Consider the following 22,558-nt stretch of genomic DNA (forward strand, 5'->3'; position numbering starts at 1 on the left):
ATACCATGGCAAGGCAACACGCCGATGTTCAAACGGTCCCAGCAGACTGAATGCTTTGCAGAAAACTTGGAAGTCAAAGATCTGTGCGGCAGGGAGGGCGCCCCCCAGGGAGAGAACGGCCCGCTCCTTTCTTGACAGACAACCAGAGCATCTGCACATCTTCAAACCAATACAGACCATTTAGCCCTCAGAGGCTTGCGATTAAAATCAACTGAAGGAAAAGCCCAGCAGAGGCACTCGTGGGTGAATTTGGCTCTGGAGAAGATTTTAGTCTATTCATGTCTGCACTCCTCTCCCACAATAAAATAGAGGCTGGATTCCTTCCCATGGGCTTTGAAGCATTATGTTTGTTTGAACACTTAGCTTTTGGAGATTTTGGCCCTTACAGCTACACTGGGAGGGTGCAGCATGGTAAGGTGAGTAGAGCACTGACCTAGGATACAGGACTCCTGGGTTCTGTTCCCAGCTTTGCTGGACTAGTCACATCACCTGTCTGTGCCTCAGTTTCCCCACCTTTAAAGTGGGGATAATGCTACTGACCTCCTTTGTAAAGCACTTTGAGATCTCCAGATGGTAAGAGCCTGGAATTATTATCATGCTGCAAAGTTGTGTTTAACATCATGTTAATTATTATAGAGTCATGGACCTGTAGGGACCTTGAGTGGTCGTAGTCCACCCCCTCTGCACTGAGGCAGGACCAAGGAATCCTAGACCCTCCCTCACAGGTGTTTGTCCAACCTGTTCTTAAAAAACTCTAGAATCATAGATTTTAAGGTCAGAAGGGACCATTATGATCGTCTAGTCTGACCTCCTGCACAACGCAGGCCACAGAATCTCACCCGCCAGCTCTTGTAACAAACCCCTAACTTATGTCTGAGCTATTGAAGTCCTCAAATCGTGGTTTAAAGGCTTCAAGGTGCAGAGAATCCTTCAGCAAGTGACCCGTGCCCCACGCTGCAGACAAAGGCGAAAAACCCCCATAGCCTCTGCCAATCTGCCCTGGAGGAAAATTTCTTCCCAGCCCCAAATATGGCTATCAGCTAAACCCTGAGCATGTGGGCAAGAATCACCAGCCAGACACCCTGGAAGAATTCTCTGTAGTAACTCGGATCCCACCCCATCGAACATCCCATCCCAGGCCATTGGGCATATCTACCGCTCTAGTCCTGGGGGGTTCCACAACCTCCCTCGGTAACCTGAGCTTAACCAACCTTAGAGTTAGAAAGTTTTCCCTAATATCTAACCTAAAACTCCCTTGCTGCAGATTAAGCCCGTTGCTTCTTATCCGGCCTTCTGTGAACATGAAGAACAATTGATCTTCATCTTCGTTATAACAGCCCCTAACATTTTGGAAGATCGTTATCAGCCCCCCGCCCCCAGACTTCTTCTCTCAAGACTAAACATGCCAGTTTCTTTAACATTCTAAACCTTGTATCATTTTTGTTGCTCTCCTCTGGCCTCTCTCCAGTTTAGTCACCTCTTTCTGTGGTGCCCAGAACCGGACACAGTTCTCCAGCTCGGGCCTCGCCAGTGCTGAGCGCAGCAGGACTAATTACTCCCCGTGTCTTGCATGCGACACTCCTGTTAATTCACCCCAGAACGATATTAGCCTTTTGCGCAGCTGCATCACACTGGTGGCTCGTATTCAATTTCCAATCCACTATAACCCTCCGATTCTTTTCAGCAGTACTGCCGCCTAGCCAGTTATTCCCCCATGTGTAGCCGTGCGCTGGGGTATTTTCCTTCCCAGGTATGGTCCTTTCCTCTTCTCTTGACTGAATTTCATCTTGTTGATTTCAGACCAATTTTCCGATTTGTCAAGGCCTTTTGAATGTCTGCTCTCTAGACAAGAGCCACGCCTCCTGGTTAGCACAGCCACTAGACTAGAGGCCACGGACAACGCACCACAAGGCGAACTTCCAGCAGCCCGTGCCCCGGGCAGGAGCGAGAGGGTTTTTTTTCCTAAACTATGCTATTGACTCCCTCATTGGCCTGCCTGCCCTGTCAATCCGGCTGACTTGGAGGTTAGCTGCTCCCCATTTGCCCTGGGGACTGTCAGTCTCAGGATCCTGACTCCTCTTCGGCCCTTCCCCTTTCTCCAGGGTCGGAAGGGGGCCAGTCACTGAGTTTCACAAAGGGGCCATCAGCCCCTTACATAAGAGTCTGGATTCCTGGGTTCTATTCCCAGCTCTGCCCAGTTAGGCACCTCTCTCCGTGGGAGTTAGGCTCCTAAATACCTTTCAGGGTCTGGGATGGTCACATTTTTGTACCTTACTTTCCCCGTATGGCGAAAGGGGCTACAAGGACACTTGCCGTCCTTTGTGAAGTGCCTTCGGGCTCCATGGGAGAGAAGAGCGAGGTGGGATCTGAGCCTTGGTATGAGTGGCATGCAGTGTGCAACTCCCCTTCCCCCACCCAATCTCGTCTACCTGCCCTGGGGCTATCAATGGCCTCCGACAAACGTCTGTCCCACCAGAGATCATTTCTTCTTTATTCATTGGCCTGGTTCTTTGCCAGATATTCCCGACATCGCCAGAATCCCCCCTCCCCGCCCATTGAGTCCCACGATGGAAGCAAGAATTCTGCCCCCATGGAGATAGCCCTGGCGGCCAGCGCACTGTGAGGGAGTGGAGGAAGGGTAGCCCGGGGGGGTGGCAAAGCTCTTTGGACTAGAGATGGTGACTTGCCATCACTGCCCTGAGGGAAGTTAGGCCTGTCCCTATTCTTGGGACTAAGAGGGAAACAGAGGCAGAACCACCACAAGGGGGCTGGGAGGGGGGGCTGACCCCCCCCCCACATTTTGTGCACTTTAATCCCCAAACTGGCACTAGAAAACCAAATCGTCCCACCTCATAAAAAACCAAGATCTAGTGATAAGACTCCCTGTCTCTCTTTCTATTCCCCACGCTGCAGCTTCCCCCAGCAGGGGGCGCTGTGAGGAGCAGAATTGTATGTTGACTGCCCTGACTGCACTTTCCAATGGCTGGAGCAGGGGTGTATGTTTCTAGGACAACCACTATCCCACAGGGAGGATGTTCAGTGACTTTAATGGGCCTGGCCAGCGCAGTCTGGGAATTTGAGTTCAATCCGGTGGCTTGTGCCAACTCGCTAGGAAAAAAACGTCCGTGGGAACTCAGGGCAGTTTAGCCCCCAAAACTATGGTTAATCCGAAATAACTTTGATGTGTAGAAATGCCCTGAGCCACATTTTCAGGGATTTAGGCCCTTAGGGGCCAGGATCACTTAGTCACTTTGGGAGCTTTCCCCCCCAATATGTGCATTTCAGTTCACAGAGATCTCTCACCTGGTGCTGAAATGCAGCCACCTCTGGGGTGGGACATGGGAGACACAGGGCAACACTGCCCAACAGTTAAGGGGAGGAAGTGAAAGAAACTCCTCTGTCCACCTGACACCACAGTGGGGAACTGGCTGGGTCAGGGGAATGGGGCCTTTCCCCTCTAGGCGGGGCTGGCTCCAATCGGGCCCTGGAGCGGGGGACTGGCTGCCTTGAGGGGTGGGGAATGGAGTATGGAGTCTGTCCCCTCTAGCAGGTGCTGGCTCAGATCCAGACCTAGGGCTGGTGAGAGTCTATCTCCTCTAGTCCCCTTGTGACTGCTGGTTTCCCTTTCCTCGGCCTCGTGGCCTTGGGAACCCCAGTTACAAGCCAATGATGAGCGGCATGAGCTTGGAGTTCTGTCCTTCTCCCTCTATCCATGCAGTGCCATACAGACCCCCCCTGTCTAGCCCCATAGACCCTTATCTGTGCATTCCCCACACTGCCCTCTCTCTCCATCCCCATACAGAGCCCTCTGTCTATCCAGGCAGCCCCATTCTGAAAGCTCTGCTCTAGGAATTATTTGGGGGCAATTCTGGCCTGCTCTGGACAGGCGGTCAGGTGAGATGCTCACAACTGTCTCTTCTGGCCTCCAACTCTGCATCTAACCCCATTTATTGCCCTGGTGGGGAGCATTGTCCTGCGTGGCTCCATGGAAGACGAAGGAGCTGAACCAAGTAATAAGGGGAACGTGACCGGGAAGGCCGTTAAGATCAGGCTCGTTATTGCACTCACACACTTGGGGCCACAGGGGCTCGTTGGCCCCTTCGGGGAACTGCATGGGGCCGGGGCAGGCAGGGAGCCTGCCTTAGCCCCGCTGCACCGCCGACCGGGAGCTGCCCGAAGTAAGTGCCACCCGGCGGGAGCCCACACCCCAACCCCCAGCCCTCTCCCAGAGCCAGAATCTCTGACACTCCCCCCCTCGAACACTGATACACGCGCACGATGATCCTATGCCCAGGATACACACGCAGGGGTCCCTGCTACCCTCCAGCAGGGGGCAGCACTGTGCTCTCTCGCTTACACACACTCACACACACACAGCGTTTTATTCAAACGTGGCTTTTATTCTGTAATACCCATGGATACAGCAGTGAGCGCACGCCGGGTAGAAATGACCCGTGCGTGCCAACGCCCGCTGGGCACCTGACAGCAGTGAGAGTGAAGAAGCATTTTGGGCTTATACAGTAAAAGAAAAGAAGAAATGTGACCCTGATACAATCCTGCCTGCTCCCCCAGCAAGTAACCTGGGACCAGCGCCCCCTAGAAGGGAAAGGCCCCTGGCCCATTGCCCACAGTTTGAGCCAGCCAGTGCTTGGGATGGATCAGAGCTGGTGCCCCTAAGAGGGGAAAGACCCTGTGTCTCATTCCCTGATCTCTTCTGTCTCGTCAGCGTTCCCGCTGCCCTCTTTCAGATCAGAATGCTCTCTGCCTACAATCCCGCTCCCCCCACAGGACCCATTACGCTCGGCCCCCAGGCTCTCTGGCTCTTCCCGATCCTGTCTCCAAGCTGGAACAGAGCCCAGAGTGCTGTCATGAACGCTCCTTAAAAGAGCCCCAAAATTACAATAAATACTTAAAGCTTCAGCGTAACTGAGTGTATAAAAAGCAAAATAAAAGACAAGACACATTGTGGAGCACAGTAGGGTCCCCATACGCAGGCAATCTCCCCTCCACACACCAGCACCCCCTAGAGGGGAAAGGCCTCCAATCCTATTCCCCACCCCATTGTCTCTGTGGTGGCATACAGGGGCTGTTTATACAGGGAGCCCTCACCCGGCACTGCAAAGCAGCCACCTCTAGGGTGGGGCACAGGGGCTGTTTATACAGGAATCCCTCACCCTGCACTGAGATGCAGCCACCTCTGGGGCAGGGCGCAGGGGCTGTTTAACAGCCACATAGCGTTGGGGGTGAGGATTGTTGGTGCCAGTCTGGAGAGACCCCCACTGTGTTTGAACAGCAACACATCAGCATGAGTATAAAATACCTCCCTTATTTGTGCTTGTAATAAACCCCTTTCTCCCCTTCCCCTGAATTATCTCCCACCTGCCCCATTTTACGCCCCCTCCCCCCCATTCCCCACCCACACCCCCGCAGCCCAGAGCTGAAGACACTTTGTGATCCTATGACATTTCAACGTGAGTTTTGGAAAAAATAAGCCACGTTCCCCCCCTCTTTGCTGTGCCCAGGGGCCGGGGCTTAGCCCAGACAGCCACACCCCATTGAAGGCAGGCCTTAGCCCGGTGGCCCTTCCTCTCTGCCCCCAGTGACCATGCCTTCTTGTTGGACAAGGTGATCCATGGCCAGTGCCCATCCCCTGTGGGCCTGGGGTTCGAATTCTGCTTAGCTTGGGGGCGGGGCCTCCAGGTGGCTTGGGGGGGGCAAGACCTATCAGCAGCATGGGAGGAAGGGCAGATGTGCTGGCCCCTGCCAGCTGTGGTGTGGCTCCGAAAGAGGTGGTGCTTCCCACGGTGTCTTGGGAGGCGTGGCTTACCCCGCCTTTGGCAATGATTGACATGCCTGTGCTGGGGACCATGGCCTTTCCATCCCCCACTCAGAGACGGTGGGCGTGGCTATGCCAGGTAAGGGGCCTGCCGGGGCGTGGCCTTGCTGCGGGGTGCCCCCTGCCGGGGGGTGAATGTGCCCAGGGCACGGCCTGCTGAAGCACGGCTGTGGGGTGGGGCGTGGCTTGCCCAGCATGGCTGGGCCAGGGGTGGGGCCTGCTGGGCCAGGAGGCGGGGTATGATGGGGTGTGGCTGGGCCAGGGGGCGGGCCCTGTTGGGGCTGTGGCTAGGGCAGGGGGCGGGGCCTGTTGGGGTGTGGCTGGGCCCGGGGGCGGGGCCTGCCTGGAGAAGGGCGGGGCTCAGCCGAAGAGCTTGAGGAAGCAGGGGTGGCAGTAGGGCTTGTCGTTCTGCTCCTTGAAGGTGCCCTTGTTGAGCTGCTTGAGGCAGAAGGCGCAGACGAAGTGCTCGGGGTGGAACTTGCGGGCCATGGCGGTGATGCAGCGCCCGGCGATGGGCTTCTCGCAGCCCCAGCACAGCGAGCCCCGCTGTTTGTGGTAGTGCGTCTCGCAGAAGGGCCGCCCGTCATGCTCGAAAAAACTGCCCTGCAGGAACGGCGCGTAGCACTCCTGGGGGGGGGAAGGGGCAGGAGGGGTGAGTGCACGCACTGCCCCTCCCACACGCTGCCCCGGCTTCCCTCCCCTCACCTCTCCCTGCATGGCCCCATCCCTGTCCCCCCACCTCCCCCCCCCGCACTGCCCCATCCCCCACAGCCCCTCCCCCACCTTCCCCAGACTCCCACAGCCCCCTGCACTGCCCCATCCCCTCATCCCCCACATTGCCCCCTCCCCCACCACTGCTCACACTGCATCTTCCCCTCCCACTCCCCATCCCCCTGCACTCCCTCCCCCACCTTCCCCCACCTTTCACCTTCCCTCTGCACTGCCCCATCCCCCACAGCCCCTCCCCCACCTTCCCCACACTCCCACAGCCCCCTGCACTGCCCCGTCCCCTCATCCCCCACATTGCCCCCTCCCCCACCACTGCTCGCACTGCATCTTCCCCTCCCACTCCCCATCCCCCTGCACTCCATCCCCTGCCTCCACCCACACTGCCCCCTCCCCATTCCCCCCACCTCCCCCTGCACTGCCCCATCCCCCCACTTCCTCTGCGCTTCCCCATCTCCTCCCCCCCCAGCACTGCACATTCCCCATACTCCCAGCACTCCCCCATCCCCCAGAGCGCCCCTCCCCTATTCCCTCCATGGTCCCTCCTACCCCAACATTGCACTGCCCTCTTCCCCCACCTCCTCCCCCGCTGCCCCCTCCCCTCCAGCCCCACAGCGCTGTGCCCGGGCGGTGAGGGGGGGCTCACCCTGCAGACAAAGCACTCAGGGTGCCAGAGGGCGCTGAGGGCCGAGATGTAGTTCTCCAGGATGGCCTGGCCACAGCCCTGGCAGCGCGTGGAGAAGAGCTCGTAGAAGTCCTGGCGGCAGTACTGCTGGCCGTCCTTCTCATGGAAGCCTGTGGGGGGAGACAGAGAGCAGGGTCCAGTGGGCTCCTCAGTGACCAGCCGCACTGCAGCAGGCTGGGGAGGGTCACTGCAAGTGAGGGGTCTGGGTGCTCCCACAGAGAGGATGCAGTGGGGGCAGTGCTAGTTGGGGGTGCTGTTCTCTGTCAAGCAATGGGGGCAATGCTAGTTGGGGGACTGGTCTGTCTCATGGAGGGGTTACTGGGGCGCAGCCTAGGTCCCCTGAGATGTGGGATACAGTGGGGCAGGGGTGCTCACTCACCTTCCTCCCCGAAGGGCCTCCCGCACTTCACACAGCAGAAATGCTCCGGGTGCCAGTTCTTGTCCAGAGCTGTCACCATTTTCTGGAAGGGACAGAGTCAGGGTGTGACACTCTGTGCCTCAAAATAGCGCCCTGGGCCCCCCCACATTCACCACTGCAGTATGATTATGAACTGTTTTGTACAACGTATGCCTTGTGAGGTATCATTTCAGAAGTCTTGAGCCATTGAACATTGCTATCCCGTTGGATTGGACATGTGATCGTTGTATCTGACCTTATGAAATTTTGCTATGTGTGTGTTACTGGAATAGGTGGTGAGGTTGGGAATCGCCCACAGCCAGCCTTTGAGAGGCAACAAAGGAGCGCCTAGTAAGACAGATTTATATCAGGACCAGCCAGACATGTGCTGATTGCCCATTAAGTGGAATCGACTCTTCCAGTGGCCATCCCAGAGACTCCTCAGAGAGGGCACGTACCCAGTGAAAGCCGCCTAACCCACATCACAGCAAGGATCATTCTGGCAGCTGGAGGAAAGTATAAAAGAGGGAGAGTGACATGATCACTTGGCCTCTCTTCTCCCCCATCTCAACACCTGCAAGAGCATCTGGAAGACAAAGACTTTGAACTAGGGAGATTGGTCCCAGGCTGGGAAGGGAATCCAGCCTGTGTATTGAGAACTGTGAGCTGCCGGTACCATCTATTAGGGTGAGAAACTGCTTGACTCAAATCTTGCTTAGTCTGTAGACTTTAGAGTGCAAATTTATTTTTATTTCTTCTGTAACCAACTTTGAGCTCTATGCCAGCTACTTATAATCACTTAAAATCGATCTTTCTGTAGTTAATAAATCTGTTTAAATTTCACCTAAAACAGTGCAGTTTTGGTTGAAGTGCTTGGGGAATCTCAGCTCAGGTTAACAAGGGCCATCGCATGTCCACTACCCTTTGTTGGCGTGGCGAACTAATTAATGAGCTTTCACTGTCCAAGAGAGTCTTGAGCAGTGCAAGACGGTATATTTCTGGGGTGCAAGGCTGGGGACTGGGGTGATTGGCTGGTGCCTCTCTCTTTATAATTCATGCCTGGCTGAGAGAGCCTTCATGCAATTTCGCTGGGTGTGGGGCTCCCCATGCTGATGGCTGAGTGATCACAGCACCTGGAGGGGTTTGCTGCTTGTCACTGGCATAGCTTTGTGAGAGACAGCCCAGGCTGGAGAGTTAAGGAGGCACAGTGGTCTCACAGTTTCAGGTTGTTCCCTGGGGGGGGGGGGGGTCTCATCACACAGGGTGAGATGACCCCACTTGCCTGAAGGGGGAGCTACCACCCTAGAGTCCACTGCACCACACTACACTCTGGCGCTGCATGGCCAATTCCCCACCCACACCCACTGCCTTATGTTACACTGCATTGCCCTGCAATGTTCCATGTACTGTTGTGTCACCCTGCATCATAGCACACTGCATCCCATAGATTCTCACTGCTTTCTGAGGCATTACCCTGCCTTCTCTAGCACTGCACTGGCAATCTGTACTGGTCTGTTTTATGTCAGTGCACTGTATTCTATCACACTGCAATCTGCAGCACTACATTCCATGTCATAACAGTGCAGTCAGTGCACTGCATTCTATAGCCTCACCACACATGCTGTTGGGTCTCACTGCATGCAGTCACTACGTACAGTACAGCATTGCATTGTGTTTAACTGCACTCAGTCACTGCATTGCTCACACTACACTCTATAGCACTATACCACAGTATATAGCACTGCATTGTACAGTGCTGCATTGCATCATGTGGCACACTGCTCTGTCACACTGTGTATCACTGCATGCACTACACTGTGTGGCTCTGTGCTGTCTCACACTGAGGGTAGACTTTTGCAATGTGCTGCCTTGTGTGGCACTACACTAACACTGCACTGAATTGTGTTGAACTGTGCTCTCACACCGAATGTCACTGCATGCTCTAACACTGTCACACTACAAGGTACTGCACAGCACTCTCACACTGCACTGCATTGTCTGGCACTGTGCTCTCACCCTTCATAACACTGCATGGCACTGCGCTCTCACACTGCACTGCATTCATTGGCACTGTGCTCTCACCCTTCATAACACTGCATGGCACTGCGCTCTCACACTGCACTGCATTGTCTGGCACTGTGCTCTCACCCTTCATAACACTGCATGGCACTGTGTGGTCTCACACGGCACTGCATTGTCTGGCACTGTGCTCTCACCCTTCATAACACTGCATGGCACTGCACTCTCTCACACAGCACTGTGCAGCACTGCATTCTCCTGCACTGCACTGTGCTCTGAGGGAATGGCACCAGCAGGGTGCTGCGTGGCCAACTCACATCCAGGATGGGCTCATTGCAGAGGCCGCAGCGGGGCGAGAAAAGCTGGAAGTAGTCCCTCTCACAGTAGGGGGCGCCATCCTTCTCGAAGAAGTTGCTGCCCCCCATCTCCTTCTGGCAGTGGGTGCAGACGAAGTGCTCGGGGTGCCAGGTGTTGCCCAGCGCCGTCACCACCTGGGCAAGGGCGGGTGGGAGGGCAGACAGACAGACAGATAGATAGATGGATGCACACCCATTACCAAGAGGAGAAAAGACTCAGCTCCTCCCTTCTCCCACTTCCCACACTGGCCCCTCCCTTTCCCCTTGCTAGTCCTGGACTCCCACCTCCACAGGCCCCTTCCTCCCTCCCCCCATTTCCCCCAACCCCTCCTCATCCGCCAGATAGCCCCTCCCCTGACCTGCCTCCCCTCCCCCTCACACCCCACCTGGTGCTCCTCCTTTCCCCCCCTCCCCCCCCCCAGTGCTGCACATCCTCCGCATCTCCCACTCGCTCTTCCAACCTGTCCCTCCCCTTCCAAAACTGACCCCGCCCCCTCCCCAATCTCTCCTCCCCTAATCCACTTCCCAGTCCTACCCCTGATTGCTCCCAAGTGCCCTGCTCCTCTGCGTGCCCCCAGCCCCTGAGTCCTGCACCCACCTCCCTGATTTCCCCTCCCCCTTCCCCCCCAGATGCCCCCAGTCCTCTCCGCACCTGCCCAGCGATGGGTTTCTGGCAGGAGGCACACAGCCCCTTGGTGCTGGTGGAGATCCCCTGGCGGCTCAGGTCCGACTGCAGCATCACCAGCATGCTGTCCAAGTTGCCACCCTGCGGGGCCGGCGCTCCTGGGGGGGGCGGCCCCGAGGGGCTGGGGCAGACGGATGACATCACCGGCTGCTGCACCAGGGAGACTCGTGCGGGGGCCGGGGGTGGCGCGGCCGAGACCCCTGGGAGCTGGAAGGGAACCGGCTGTGATATGAGGTGCTGAGACATGCACCAAAAGGCGCCCGGGCGATACAGCACCACGCTGTGTCCCAACGGAGAGCAATGCAGGGCGCGCCACACGGCGCCAAACCAAGCTGCCCGTCTTGGCACCAGGCAGGGCTGTATGGCCCTGCAGGAGCCGTAACCACAAATGACACCAAACTCTTCCACAAAGCACCGGTCGCATTCCATTCATTGCCCCCATCTTTCCCCCCCCACCCCTCCAAGGAATGACACAGGCCACCAAATTGTGCCCATCCCTGCCACACAGCCTCTGAAGCACCACAATGCCCCGTGCCCCATGGCCACAAACAGCACCCTAACTCCCTGCCCCCAACTCACTGTGCCAGGCATTACGCCAACCAGCCACCCCAAACCTGGCCACAGCCTCTGCCACCCAGCCATGGTGGGTGCTGGCCAGTCTGTACCACAGCACCCCCTTACCCATGCCAGGGCAGATCAGAGCATGCCACCCCAATCCATTTCATGCCACAGGCCATGCCAGCCACCATTCCACGCCAGGTGATGCTCTGTACCTCGGGGGAACACCCTGCATCCCCATCTTCATCCTTATCATGATTGTGTGGTAGCCAATGCAAAGTTTGTCATGTCGGGTGTCTTCAGAAGGCTCATGATGGAACTGAGCATTGTTGTTGCAGTGATGTTATAGAAATTGTTGTTATAGCGATGTTGTAAACATGTTGTAATAGGTGTGTGATTTCATGTATGTAGTTATGAGGCTGAAAATGTGTCCTCACGGCTTAAAACAAGCCCAGGCAAAAACTCTCCAGGAGCAGAGGGGCAGTTCACACCTCATCAGGGCATGTATGGGACAAACCCAGCCCAGCCTCACAGGAACAAAGGACACTGGCCTAGGCAGCAACAAAGGATCTGCTGGGCTCTCGAGTGAGTCACCCCCCTTCCCTTGGTCAGTCAGGGACTACGATGAGGTAATGCTCACCTGACTCTGAAGGGGTGTGGGGGGCAAAGCCAAGAGGAAGGAAAGGACATGATAAAAGGGAGAGACATTTTGCCATGCTCTCTCTCTTCCACCTCCATCTACAGACACCACCACCACCAAGTGACTGAAGTGCTGATCAAAGGGGAGAGCCTGGTTGAAGGGCAACCAGCCAGCCTGTGGTGAGAAGCATCTAAGTTTGTAAGGACACTGAAAGTGTTAAGATCAGCTTAGAATGCGTTTTGCTTTTATTTCATTTGACCAAATCTGACTTGTTGTGCTTTGACTTATAATCACTTAAAATCTATATTTTGTAGTTAATAAATCTTTTTGTTTATTCTACCTGAAGCAGTGCGTTTGGTTTGCAGTGTGTCAGAGTCTCCCCTTGGGATAACAAGCCTGGTACATAGCAATTGCTTTGTTAAATTGACAAACTCATATGAGCTTGCAGAGTCCAGTGGGCATAACTGGACACTGCCAGATGGAGGTTCCTCGGGTTGTGTCTGGGACCGGAGCTATTGGCTAGTGTCACTCGGTTGCACAATCCAAGCAGCAGCTGGCCAAAAGTGCTCACTCACGTAGCAGGGAGCAGCTTACATGCCAGAGGCTGTGTGTGAACAGCCCAGGAGTGGGGGTTCTCACAGCAGAGCAGGGGAAGGCTGGCTCCCAGAGTTGAGGATTGGAGTGACCTAGCAGATCACCAGTCCAGATAACACCAGGGGAACGTCACAGTGCCATGCCAGACTAATACAGGTTTCTGCACTACGCTGTACCCTGCTGCTGGGATATGGGGCACCACGCCAAGTCATCTGTTACCTACCTTGGCATTCGGTGCCACACCCACTCCAGTTAGACAGAGAATCCCACACCAGACACTCGCTGTGCTCACCTGTTCACCAGGCCAAACCGGCAGCACCGGGCTGCACCATGCCATGCTATACAATACCCAATGCCATGCAGCACCATCCCAGCAAGCTACAGAGCCTGATGCTGCCCTGTGCATCACCACACCCAGAAGGATGCCACCCTGCCCTGCCCCACGGCGGCAGCTTGCCGCCCCAGTACTGTCCAGTGCCAAACAGCACCACACGGCACACAGCAGCAGGCCAGGCTGAGCCACATACCAGAGTGTGGGCTGCCAGAAGGCTGGTGCCAGGGCAGGAATGTGCCCGGTGCCTGGGCTCCCGCAGGGCGGCTGTAGGCAGGGGACAGGCAGAGTCAGCTGCCCGCCACACGGATGATCTCACCAGGCCACGTCTGATCCCAGGCAGCTGCCAGCTGTCCCCCAGACTCACCCCTCCTGGCTCCCCTGTGAGAGGGCACGCGCTTGTGCACCACCGTGTCCTTTTTCACACTCACGATCACAGCCCCCGTCACCCATGTTGGCACCAACACCTGTGGTTTCTCACCCACGCCCAGATACTTGCCACAGCCACTTCCACACTCGCTTGCCCACCTGCTGGGTCGCTCTTTCTTGCACCCCCATTTGCACACACACAAACCGACCTTTGCACTTGCTTGAACACACATACTGCATGCATGCCTGTGGGCTCATGAACTTATTCCCACACGTTCTTTCTTGCATGTTCATTTCCACATCCACACAGACCCAGGGTCCCTTGCACACTGACTCTCACACTAATTATTGTGCACACTTATGTGCACACACTGCCCCTTGCTCACTCATTTGCACACACTGCCCCTTGCGCACACACTCTCCCATGCTCGTTTGCATGCACTGCATCTTGCACACTCATGTGCATTTGCTCATTAGCACACTTGCTCTTCCATGATCATTTAGAGTCTCACTCAGACACACCATTGAACCCTCATTTGTGCATACATTTGCACACACCACTTCTCACACATGCTTTTTTACTCCCATTTCTGCACACACATTTGCACACACATTCTCCCTTGTCCACATACCAGCCTTTGCTCGCTCTCGCTCTCACACACACACACAAGTCCCTCCACTTGCACACACGTGCCCCCTCCCCCCATTGCTTCTTTTACTCCCACACTTACAGGATCCCATCGGGGGACAGGAAGAGTCCGAATCCCATTAGCCCCCACCCCCAGACTCAGCCTTGTCCCCCGTAGTGCCTCTGTACCAGACTCACGTTGCTCTGGACTCTGAAGTCCGACAATGAGGCCATGAGTTTGTCCAGCTCCAGGGTAGCAGATGTGGCTGATGGCTTCACAGGAGGGGGGGTGGAGCCAGCCGACCTAGGAGGGAAATGACAGCATGGTCATTGGGCCCCCCAACTTCCCACCAAAGGCTCCCAGTGCTGTTTATACAGGAATCCCTCACCCCACCTGAAATGCATATTCCTCGGGGGGGGGGGGCACAGGGGCTGATTATACAGGGATCCTTCACCTGGCACTGAGATGCAGCCACCTCTGGGGTGTTGCCCATTCAGTACTGAGTCTGGACTCCCAACCAGTGGGATATTTAACCCCATAGACCAACGGCCAGAAATGGGAGGGTCACTCACTGGCTTGGGGACCCCCCTTCCCCAGCATCCTCTGGTTTCTCCTTCCGCTTCTCCCCATCAGGGGTCTTGTTGGATGGGAACTGGGACATGATTTCGTCTGGGGAAAAGACAGACAGACAGACAAACGCACACATACTTACACAGTGTTTCCATTAGTTGCCTGCAGTGACCAAGCGTATCCACCAGGGGAAAATATTTCACAACCATAGGGAGAGATGCTAAGGCCTAGAGTGGCCCCAATCACAGGCCAATAGAGCATGCCAGTGCCATGGAGGGGAGGCGGTATCCTGGCCCAGCAGGGGGTGGCGGTGCCCTGGAGGGGAGCCTGGATCCCGGACCAGCAGGGGGCGGCGGTGCCCCGGAGGGGAGCCCGGATCCCGGCCCAGGGGGCGGTGCCTCGGAGGGGAGCCTGGATCCCGGACCAGCAGGGGGCGGCGGTGCCCTGGAGGGGAGCCTGGATCCCGGCCCAGCAGGGGGTGGCGGTATTCCGGAGGGGAGCCCGGCCCAGGGGGTGGCGGTGCCCCGGAGGGGAGCCCGGATCCCGGACCAGCAGGAGGCGGCGGTGCCCCGGAGGGGAGCCCAGATCCCGGCCCAGCAGGGGGTGGCAGTGCCCCAGAGGGGAACCCAGATCCTGGCACAACAGGGGGCAGCAGTGCCCCAGAGGGGAACCTGGATCCCGGCCCAGCAGGGGGCAGCGGTGCGCCAAAGCAGCAGTGCCAGGGGAGAGGGTGGCAGCGCCCTACCTGTGATGTTGAACTGTGTGGCATTGAGCTCCTGCAGCAGCCGGTCCAGCTCACAGAGGCCGGCACCCAGCACCCCGCTGGACGAGGAGAAGGGTGGCGCGGCTGACTCCTTGGGCCGGGGCGAGCGGGGCTTGCAGACAGTGCTGGGGGGGAGCAGAGGGTGAGCAGAGTGTGGGGAGCAGCCCCCCTCTCCCAGCCACCTCGCAGGGAGGAGCCAGCTCCCACCCAGCCCAGGGAGCAGTGGGGAGGCAGGGCGGGATGGAGACGCTATTTATAGGGAGCCTCTTAATGGAGCAGCTGGACCATGGCCAGCAGGGACTGGGCCAAAGCCAAGGGGAGGCCTGCCTGCTGCCACCCCTGCCCCATCCCCGCCCGCTTCTCCTTCCCCACCCCACACTCCCCACCGCACACTTCTCCTCCCCTGCCCCAGAAACCCCACCCCCGCCCGCTTCTTCTCCCCTGCCCCCACCCCTCCACTCCCACCCACTTCTCCCCCGCCCTACACACCCCACCCCTGCCAGTCTCTTCCTCCCTTCCCCCAGTGAGCTCCCCCCCAGCTCCTTACCCACACTCATACCCTTCACTCCCTCCCAGTACCGCCCCCTGTAGACCTAACCCTGCTGTGCTCGGGACCCACCTGTAGAGATGCTCTTTATCGCCCCCGCTAGGCGGGGCAGAGACAGGCAGAGGGTCCATGGACATGGCCTGCAAAGAGAGAGACATGAGGGGGTGCAAGGAGTCACTGAATGGGCCTCTATTCACCAGTGACATGAGATTGCTGGGTCTCAGACTAACCAGGGAGATGCAGCCACCTCTGGGGTGGGGTGCAGAGCCTGATGAACAGCTGCACAAGGATTGATCGTCCCTGCTCCCTGCAGCTCAGCGCCCCCTAGCACCACACTGGCAGATTGGGGCCAGGCCAGCACTGACAGAGGAGAGCGCCCCCTATTGAGCCCTCGCCCCACTCCCTGCAGTACCCCCCTAGTGTTACCTGCTGCTGAGGGTTGTAGGGTGGAGGAGGGGGCCTGGCCTCAGGCGTCCCATCCTGCCCCAGCCCGTTAGCGTGGGCTGCCCCAGAGTCCGTGAGCAGTACTGGGCGCTTGGAAATGTGAGAGGTGGTGGTCTCCAGATCAGCCAGCAGGGCATCTGTCGGGGGAGCAGAGAGAGGTGGGGGGTCGGGGAGAGGCTAGGATGGATCTGGGGTGGACTGCTGGGGGGGAGGGGGCACAGAGAGGGAGCAGGGGCTTGGGAAGCAGAGACAAGGGACAAGAAAAGGAAGAGAGGATGCCCAGGTCCGGGGCTGTGGAATTAGCATCAAGATCTGTAGTTTCCCAAAGCTGGGGGAAGGCCCCTGGAGTCCTGATCCTCTATCCCCCACTAGACCCCACTACCCTCCCGGAGCTGGGATAGAACCCAGGATTCCTGACTCCCAGCCCCCGCTCCCCCTTTCCAAAAGACTCCACTGCCCTCTCAGAGCTGGGATAGAACCCAGGAGTCCTGACTCCCAGCCCCCATGCTCTGACTACTAGACCCCACTCCTCTCCCAAGAATAGATTCAACCTTTAGCAATACAAATGATTCCCTGAGGCAGTGCCCTAGGAGTAGCCACGTGTGCTGTGAACATGGGGAGCTCATACAGTACGTACCAAACACCACTATACGGGGGCCAAGCAGGAAAGAAGGGGAGCCAGAGTCCCCTGGAAAAGGAGACGGGACAGAAGGAAATGGGGGGGCAGATGGGGAGGAGGGACAGAGGGGCACTGGGATTAGCACATTCCGTGAAGGGACAGTTCCCCGCCACACTCCCTGCAGCACAGCGCCCCCCGCTGAGCCCCCCCATCCACTCCCTGCAGCACAGCGCCCCACCCACTGAGCCCCCCATCCACTCCCTGCAGCACGGCACCCCCTGCTGAGCCCCCCATCCACTCCCTGCACCTCCTAGCACCACAGGGGGGCCACCATGGACTATGCGGGGAGAGCGCCCCTGCCCCTCTCCCACCCCAGCCAACTCCCCCCTCTCATACAATCACTCCTTTGTGGGAACATTTTCCACCACAGACTGAGCCCCACAGAGGCCTTTTCATTCCCCAGCAGCCAGGAGCAGCCAAGCCAGGGAGGGGCAAGACCATGGATCACACATCAGCCTGACTCAGCCCTCACCAGAACCCTGGGCAAGCAACCCAGCACCGCAGTCAAAGGAGTCCCTACGATAACACAGAGTGCCCACTGTCCCCGCGACCATAACAACCCATTGCTGTGCTCACAGGAGACCCTACGATAACACAGAGTGTCCACTGTCCCTCCGACCATAACAACCCATTGCTGTGCTCACAGGAGACCCTACGATAACACAGAGTGCCCACTGTCCCTTGAACCATAACAACCCATTGCTGTGCTCACAGGAGACCCTACGATAACACAGAGTGTCCACTGTCCCTCCGACCATAACAACCCATTGCTGTGCTCACAGGAGACCCTACGATAACACAGAGTGTCCACTGTCCCTCCGACCATAACAACCCATTGCTGTGCTCACAGGAGACCCTACGATAACACAGAGTGCCCACTGCCCCCCTTCCATAACAACCCATTGCTGTGCTCACAGGAGACCCTACGATAACACAGAGTGTCCACTGTCCCTCCGACCATAACAACCCATTGCTGTGCTCACAGGAGACCCTACGATAACACAGAGTGTCCACTGTCCCTCCGACCATAACAACCCATTGCTGTGCTCACAGGAGACCCTACGATAACACAGAGTGTCCACTGTCCCTCCGACCATAACAACCCATTGCTGTGCTCACAGGAGACCCTACGATAACACAGAGTGTCCACTGTCCCTCCGACCATAACAACCCATTGCTGTGCTCACAGGAGACCCTACGATAACACAGAGTGCCCACTGCCCCCCTTCCATAACAACCCATTGCTGTGCTCACAGGAGACCCTACGATAACACAGAGTGTCCACTGTCCCTCCGACCATAACAACCCATTGCTGTGCTCACAGGAGACCCTACGATAACACAGAGTGCCCACTGCCCCCCAACCACAACAACCCATTGCGGTGCTCACAGGAGACCCTACGATAACACAGAGTGCCCACTGTCCCTCTGACCATAACAACCCATTGCTGTGCTCACAGGAGTCCCTACGATAACACAGAGTGCCCACTGTCCCTCTGACCATAACAACCCATTGCTGTGCTCACAGGAGTCCCTACGATAACACAGAGTGCCCACTGCCCCCCTTCCATAACAACCCATTGCTGTGCTCACAGGAGACCCTACGATAACACAGAGTGTCCACTGTCCCTCCAACCATAACAACCCATTGCTGTGCTCACAGGAGACCCTACGATAAAACAGAGTGCCCACTGTCCCTCCGACCATAACAACCCATTGCTGTGCTCACAGGAGACCCTACGATAACACAGAGTGTCCACTGTCCCTCCGACCATAACAACCCATTGCTGTGCTCACAGGAGACCCTATGATAACACAGAGTGCCCACTGCCCCCCTACCATAACAACCCATTGCTGTGCTCACAGGAGACCCTACGATAACACAGAGTGCCCACTGTCCCTCCAACCATAACAACCCATTGCTGTGCTCACAGGAGACCCTACAATAACACAGAGTGTCCACTGCCCCCCAACCATAACAACCCATTGCTGTGCTCACAGGAGACCCTACGATAACACAGAGTGCCCATTATCCCCCTACCATAACAAACCTGAAAACATGCACAGGAGGCCCTACAATAATGGGCACCCTACAACAACAAAGCAGTATTCTCAGCAACTGCTTATGGGAGACCCTACAAAAATAAACCAGAGCTTGTAACCCCAGTGCTTCCAAGCACTCTGCAACAACAAACCATTGTGTGTAAATTCACCTCCCTACAACAAACTATCATGCGTAAATCCAAGTCCCTACAACGACAAACCAACATGTGTAAATACGAGACCCTACAATAACAAACCAGCACATGCCACCCATATCTCACGTGAGGCCCCACCCAACCAAACAGCTCCTGCTGCTCACGAGCCACCCTACAATAAAAACCCAGCATACAGACCCTTGTGCTCACAAGAGACCCTACGATAACAAAGCAATCTCGTAAATGTCCCTGCAGCAAACAATTGCAGGTGTTCAGCCTCAAGGCCCATAAGCAACCATATAAAAATAAAGGAGTCCTTGTGGACAACCCTACAATAACAAAGGAGTGTCAGCAGCCCTAGAGGTCCGGAAGAGACCCTACAATAATAACCCAGCATGGGTAGCCCTCCCAAGTTACCCTACACTAGCAAACCACTGCTTGTGGTCACAGCCCTCACAGGAGACCCTACAACAACAAACCACAATGAATACAGTCCCTCTGTCAGTCACAGGAGACCCTACAATAACAAACCAGACCAGGGGACAGAGGGGGAAAGTGAGATTCAGGTTTAGTGAGCCCAGGGTGAGGGTTGACCATCCAGCTTCCATGGCTCCCCCCGCAGCCAGAACCCCTCCTCACCCAGTGGTTCCCCCAGTCCTGGTCACACCTGCTGTGGGCTGCCCGCCCCACCCTGCTGGTTTGGGGACAGGAAGAGAGGGCAGCAACACTCCTGCTGGGAGGGGGTGCTGGGGAAATCTGGCAAGGGGGGGTGAATCCTGGGGTGGGGAGCTCAGTGAACCCCCCACACCCGTACCCCAGCACAGACATGTCTTCACTGCAGGACTCACTGGGGCTCTTACCTGGGTTGGGGATGGACAACCTCTGCACCCCACAACTCAGCACCCCATCCCCCCAGTTTAGCTCCCTCCCCTGGGATCCAGCCCCTGCTCTTAGAACTCAGACCCCCCCAAACCCAGATCCTATATCCTGGGACCCCCTTCCCACAGCCCTGCCCCCCTCCCAGGCTCCTTCCTGGAGTGCAGCCCCCAAACACCCTTCCTAGGACACAGCCTCCCCGCAGCGTGAAACACCCACCTATTGCCCAATAACACAGCCCACCCACAGCCTGCCCCCACCCCTATTCCTGGGACACATTCCCGGGACACAGCCCCCCATCTCTTCCCGCCTCAGCACTGCCCCCGCCCCCTAAGGCACAGCCCCCCCCACACACACACACGTGTTAAGGGTGGAAGAGAAGGGACCCTGCGGCACATGGGTATAACTTTCTGAGGGGGGCAGCAGGGAGGGTGCTGGCGGGGGGGGGAGGTCCCTGGTTATTAGCGCCCCCTACAGGTTGGGCCCCACCCCAGGCCCCACGAAGCCACAGGAATGTGGTGAGAAATTCCTTCTCCTCCAGATGGGGACAGGCTGGGGAGGGGGGACGCACCCCCCCTCAAAAAAATCCTCCTTCCCCATGCCCTGACCGCTCTGGGGAATGGCGGGGGGGGGGGAGAGAGAAGGATGAATGGGAGCAAAAAGCAGCCCGCGAGAGAGGAAAAGTTGGGGGGGAGAGAAAGAGAGAGAGAAAGACAGGAGTGAAAAGGAGAGAAGAGAGAGAAAGAGAGGGAAAGAAGGGAGCGAATGAGAGAGAGAAAAGAGGGAGAGAGAGAAAGGAGAGAGAGAAAGAGAGGAAAAGGGAGAGAAAAAGAGAGAAGGAGAGAGAAAAAGAAGGGAGCGAATGAGAGAGAGAAAAGAGGAGAGAGAAAAAGAAGGGAGTGAATGAGAGAGAGAAAGAGGGAGAGAGAGAAAGAAGAGAGAGAAAGAGAGGAAAAGGGAGAGAAAAAGAGAGAAGGGGAGAGAAAAAGAAGGGAGCGAATGAGGAAAAGGGGGAGAGAGAAAAGGAAGGGAGTGAAAGAAAAAAGAAAGAAGGAGGGAGGAAAAGGGAGAGAAAAAGAGGGAGAGAGAGAAGGAAGGGAGGGAAGGAGAGAAGGAAGGGAGGGAAGGAGGGGGAACAGGGAGCGGGGCAGCGGGCGCAGGGCGAGGGGCTGGGGCTGGGGCCGGGCTGGGCGCGGCGGGTCCCAGCCTGGCAGCGGGTCCCTTACCCAGGTCGTCCATGGCGGCCCGGCCCCAGCGGCGGATGGAGGCAGAGCCCCCCCCCGATCCCCTCCCGCCCCGTGACGCGTCTTCCCGGAGAGCCAGGGAGCCCGGCTCCGGCCCCTGCGCGCTGACCATGTATGGCAACGGGGCATCGCTCGGCGCGCGGGGCTGGGAGCCCGGACTCCTGGGTTCCAGCCCCGAGGGAGGGGCCAGGGGCCAGCGGGTCAGGACAGGGACGGGGAGCTCGGACTCCTGGGTTCCATCCCCTAAGGAAGGGGAGTGGGGACGAGTGGGTGGTGGCTGTATGGGGAGCTCGGACTCCTGGGTTCCATCCCCCAAGGAAGGGGAGTGGGGACGAGTGGGTGGTGGCTGTATGGGGAGCCCGGACTCCTGGGTTCCATCCCCCAACGGAGGGGAGTGGAGACGAGTGGGTGGTGGCTGGATGGGGAGCTCGGACTCCTGGGTTCCATCCCCTAAGGAAGGGGAGTGGGGACGAGTGGGTGGTGGCTGTATGGGGAGCTCGGACTCCTGGGTTCCATCCCCCAAGGAAGGGGAGTGGGGACGAGTGGGTGGTGGCTGGATGGGGAGCTCGGACTCCTGGATTCCATCCCCCAGCGGAGGGGAGTGGGGACGAGTGGGTGGTGGCTGGATGGGGAGCCCGGAATCCTGGGTTCCATCCCCCAAGGGAGGGGAGTGGGGACGAGTGGGTGGTGGCTGGATGGGGAGCCCGGAATCCTGGGTTCCATCCCCCAAGGGAGGGGAGTGGCGATTAGCAGGCTGGGTCAGGGGCGGGGAGCCCGGACTCCTGGGTTCCATCCCCATGGGTTGGGGAGCTGGGACCAGCAACTGGTGGGGCTGGGAGCCTGGACCCCTCTTCTCTTTCCCTCCCTCCCCCCCCCCCCCCAAGCTAGGCATAAACAGGCTAAGCCATTGCTTAGGGCCCCTCTTCCTTTTGGGGGGGGGGGCAAAACTACTCCTGCTGAGGGCCCCCAGGGGGCCAGCGCCGCGCTGGGAGGGGAGTGCGGCTTGTGGGTTAGAGCAGGGGCTGAGAGCCCGGACTCCTGGGTTCTCTCTTGTGCCATTCCCCTCTTGCTGCTGACGCTAAGGGAAGTGGGGAGGCCGCAGGGCCAGGGGGGGTTCCGGCTCGGGCTTTTCTGGCTGGGACGTTGGGAAAAAACTGTCACCAAATGAGAGAATTGGCTGACTGTTCACAGGATGTGGGGAGAGGTGCCGGGGCCGGAGCCAAGAAAGGGGGAAGAGAGGTCCCCCAGCCGGGAGAACCAGAGGGGGGAGCGAAGGGCAGATCCCAGGAGCGAGGGAGGTGGGTGATGGGGGGGGGGAACAGAGGGAGCCAGGAGGGACCCCTGGCAGTGATAGTGGGGGCAGGGCAGGCTGGGGGAGGGCTCCCAGGGGCAGGGGATGGAGGAAAGGCTGGG

At 57.6% G+C, this 22,558-nt stretch overlaps 2 protein-coding genes across 7 annotated transcripts in view; both read right to left on the reverse strand.

The window, feature by feature from the left end:
- The window catches only part of LOC119566362 (zinc finger and SCAN domain-containing protein 2), a 558,782-nt gene that overhangs the window by 240,035 nt on the left and 296,189 nt on the right, over positions 1-22,558 (reverse strand). The window lies entirely within an intron of this gene.
- TGFB1I1 (transforming growth factor beta 1 induced transcript 1) lies at positions 4,380-21,985 on the reverse strand. Of its 5 annotated transcripts, XM_037899065.2 has the most exons (12): positions 21,128-21,985; positions 16,787-16,837; positions 16,132-16,286; positions 15,778-15,845; positions 15,141-15,283; positions 14,398-14,494; positions 14,023-14,128; positions 10,672-10,911; positions 9,981-10,154; positions 7,627-7,708; positions 7,209-7,357; positions 4,380-6,463 (listed from the first exon to the last, which is right to left on the reverse strand). In XM_037899065.2, the coding sequence occupies exons 1-12, from the start codon at positions 21,942-21,944 to the stop codon at positions 6,197-6,199; spliced, it is 2,349 nt and encodes a 782-aa protein (XP_037754993.2). In that variant the 5' UTR covers positions 21,945-21,985; the 3' UTR covers positions 4,380-6,196. The 5 variants fall into 5 exon arrangements, with proteins under 5 accessions (XP_037754993.2, XP_037754994.2, XP_043405135.1 ...); XM_037899066.2 differs by lacking the exon at positions 16,787-16,837 and having other exon boundaries at positions 21,128-21,279; XM_043549200.1 differs by lacking the exon at positions 15,141-15,283 and having other exon boundaries at positions 21,128-21,183.

This window comes from Chelonia mydas, chromosome 6 (assembly GCF_015237465.2).
Source record: "Chelonia mydas isolate rCheMyd1 chromosome 6, rCheMyd1.pri.v2, whole genome shotgun sequence".
Classification (NCBI taxonomy): Eukaryota; Metazoa; Chordata; order Testudines; family Cheloniidae; genus Chelonia; species Chelonia mydas.

Bases quoted from the DNA above. Each gene is read 5' to 3' on its own strand.
- TGFB1I1 (XM_037899065.2), bottom strand. From the start codon at position 21,944: ATGGGGATGGAACCCAGGAGTCCGGGCTCCCCGCCCCTGACCCAGCCT. The intron at 16,287-16,786 runs GTACGTACTGTA...CTCCCCCGACAG, and splicing joins CCCCCGTATAGTGGTGTTTG to ATGCCCTGCTGGCTGATCTG. The intron at 10,155-10,671 runs GTGCGGAGAGGA...GCCCTTGCCCAG, and splicing joins AGAAACCCATCGCTGGGCAG to GTGGTGACGGCGCTGGGCAA.